Genomic DNA, 2,931 nt, shown 5'->3' on the forward strand with positions numbered 1-2,931 from the left:
TTTTTAATTATTTATTTGTATTATAAAATTAATTCTTATAACATTTTTCATCGATTATTTACATGTATAGTTTTTGCCCAACAATTTTTAGAATCTTAAAAGTTTTCTAGGAATGGGATTGACGGAGAATGATACATTTAGTCCAGTTTTGAGAGTAACTACGATGAAAATTATTTCCGATGATGAGTGTCGTCAAAATCAGAATAGGGATTTTTGGAAATATTTAACTTACACATCCTTTTGCGCCGGATGGACGAATGGCACTGGGGTATGCAATGGAGATAGCGGCGGAGGATTGGTACTTCTTCAGACATTAAATTCTAGCATCTGGGAAGTTCACGGAGTTGTCTCTGTGAGCCCACGAAGATTGGGCACTAGCATATGCAATCCCAACTTCTATACTGTTTTCACAAAGGTATGCTAAAAATATAAAGTTGCAAACATCATTAGCAAATATATATGTATATGAAATTATATCGGGGGCATACATATTTTAATTATCCGCAAACTATTTTTTAATAATATTTGTTGATGGCTTTTATAGCTCAGTATTACATATCACTATCATTAATATGATCATTCAGATATTGTTATTTGTGCATGATTACTGGAAGATAAAAAGAATTAAACATAGCTGCAAGATAAGTGCTCATTATTATATTGTCTAAACAATATTTATTGTGTGAACAATAATTACTGCTCATATAATATTAATATATTAAATTATTATTTTTTATTTATTCTTTTTCTTTTATTTGTTGCATTTATAGGTTTCGATATATATCAATTGGATCAACAAAATCATCGAAAGTATACCAATAAGTGGCCCACCTGACCGAGATCGACAACCAAACAAAGACGATATTATTGTTTAAAAATAGTGATAAGTTAACATTGCGCGAGCACGCGCGTTCTTTTATTGTATAAATTTGTAAGAGATTTTCGATCAAGAAATCAATACGATAATTTTCTTTTCATAAGCCATGAGTTTGCGCAATATCTCTTTAAATGCGTTCCATATGTTTTATATCGATTAATTCATTACCATGTATCATAATAAATAAAATATATTTATAAATTAAACTATTAAATTATTATGCCATAGACATAGATAGATATATTTCTATGTCTATGATTTATACAAACCATAGATTTCTAAGGGCCCGAGCACAAACTTTTGCATAAGCGCATAACCATAAGCATAAGGAAATTGATTGGTGCATTTCCTTATACATATGCTTATGGACCAATCAATTTCCTTATACTTATGGTTATGCGCTTATGCAAAAGTCTGTGCTCGGGCCCTAAACATACATTATATATCGACACAAGCATATCGACCAATTAAATGTCGTTTCTATTAATCTCTTTTTCAATTTTTTTCCTAGAAAACAAAAAATATTTCCCTAGAAATCGGCTATGAATAGTATAAATATCGATATGTCAAAATAGAAATAGAAAAAAGAATTTTACAGTTAAAAATATCAATTACAAACATCAGTGTCAACATAATTTATCTGACTGTGAATATACAGATATTGTAATTTCATGCATGTAGACCTAACATGAAAAATCTTTCAATAGCTGTAAGTATAATATAAAAATAATAAAACAATATATTTTGACATGCTAGATACAAGCTAAATATCATAAAGAAAATATAATTAAAAAATTCGGATTTATAAAAAAAAATGCAAATGTAATATTATATTTTGTGAATATTTTTAAACTAACTTTACAAAAAAAAATTTACAGAAAATTTACATTTTAAAAATCTAAATTACTATATATATATACAGGGTGCGGCATTTATAGTGACGCGGGCATATTTTTCGGAAACGAAGTGAGATATCAAAAAATGTTTCAGACAAAAGTTGCATGAACTTCATATAAGGGAGTTTTTTGCCTTGTTACTACGATATGATATATCATTTATCTGGGTACAAAATTAGTTCCTTATAAATATCTAGTCGCAATAAGAAATGCATGCAAAAATATTTTATATATATATATATATATATATATATTAAATAATATAATACATTTTAATGTTTTACGCTTAGAATACAAAATCAATCTTGATGGAAGAAAGAGAAGAAATACAGTCAACACTTGATATGGATGAATTACTAACCGGTACAAAATACGATGACGTGTACATCACACCAAGTTATATAAAATTTGATGAAGCCTTTGAAGGAGTTACATATCGGCAACGTATTACTATCAAAAACATTGGAAATAGACCTGCGCTTATTAGAATTCGTCAATCAAATTCTTTAGTAAACATCTTCTAATTTAAATAAATAAATTACTAATCTAAAAATAAATTATATGATTTATTATTTTTAAGATAAGGATCTATTATTAAAGTAAATCTTTATTGTACTTTTTAACAGGCTTTTCAAGTGAAAACTTTGACTAGCGGTATGCGGGTGAGCCCTGGATTAAGCATAACAACATACGTTACTTACATCTTCAAAAGATCATCTGTACTGCATGCAATAATTCCAATCGAGATCAACGGAAAGGTTTTTGATTATCGCGTGATAAGTACACTTGCCACCGGATCCATTAGTATCGAGCCAAAATCGATAGATTTTGGTACCATCGATGTTGGCTATTCATCCGGCTTTAAAATATTAACAATATACAATGAAGGAAGCCAAAGTACCAGGTATACGTATCATTTCTGAAAAGTTTTTAGACACCAAAAATAAAATTGTTTTACACAAAAAAATTGTTTCTTCTCGTCTTAATTAAACTCATTTATTGAGGTATAACACGGCCCATAGCATAAAAATTTTGATAAAATATAAATATATATACTATATATAGGGTGAGTTTTTTAACTTGAAACTGTAAAATATCTCGGAAAGTAAGCTTTATCGAAAACAAACCTGCGATTGGCAGCAGTCGGGAGTAAAAATG

At 28.6% G+C, this 2,931-nt stretch overlaps 2 protein-coding genes across 3 annotated transcripts in view; one reads left to right on the forward strand and one right to left on the reverse strand.

Annotated features, from left to right (window-relative positions):
- The first annotated feature begins 89 nt into the window (after positions 1-89).
- LOC115240059 (chymotrypsin-C-like) lies at positions 90-1,586 on the forward strand. Its single transcript, XM_029815025.1, has 2 exons — positions 90-415; positions 771-1,586. The coding sequence occupies exons 1-2, from the start codon at positions 113-115 to the stop codon at positions 873-875; spliced, it is 408 nt and encodes a 135-aa protein (XP_029670885.1). The 5' UTR covers positions 90-112; the 3' UTR covers positions 876-1,586.
- The window catches only part of LOC115240055 (NK-tumor recognition protein), a 49,808-nt gene continuing 47,258 nt past the window's right edge, over positions 382-2,931 (reverse strand). For both annotated transcript variants that reach the window (XM_029815017.1, XM_029815018.1), the window contains one exon: positions 382-420. In XM_029815017.1, coding sequence (XP_029670877.1) covers positions 397-420 — 24 coding nt within the window. In that variant the 3' untranslated portion in view covers positions 382-396. The remainder of the gene's footprint in view (positions 421-2,931) is intronic.

This window comes from Formica exsecta, unplaced genomic scaffold (genome assembly GCF_003651465.1).
Source record: "Formica exsecta isolate Colony F162 unplaced genomic scaffold, ASM365146v1 scaffold400, whole genome shotgun sequence".
NCBI classification, from domain to species: domain Eukaryota; kingdom Metazoa; phylum Arthropoda; class Insecta; order Hymenoptera; family Formicidae; genus Formica; species Formica exsecta.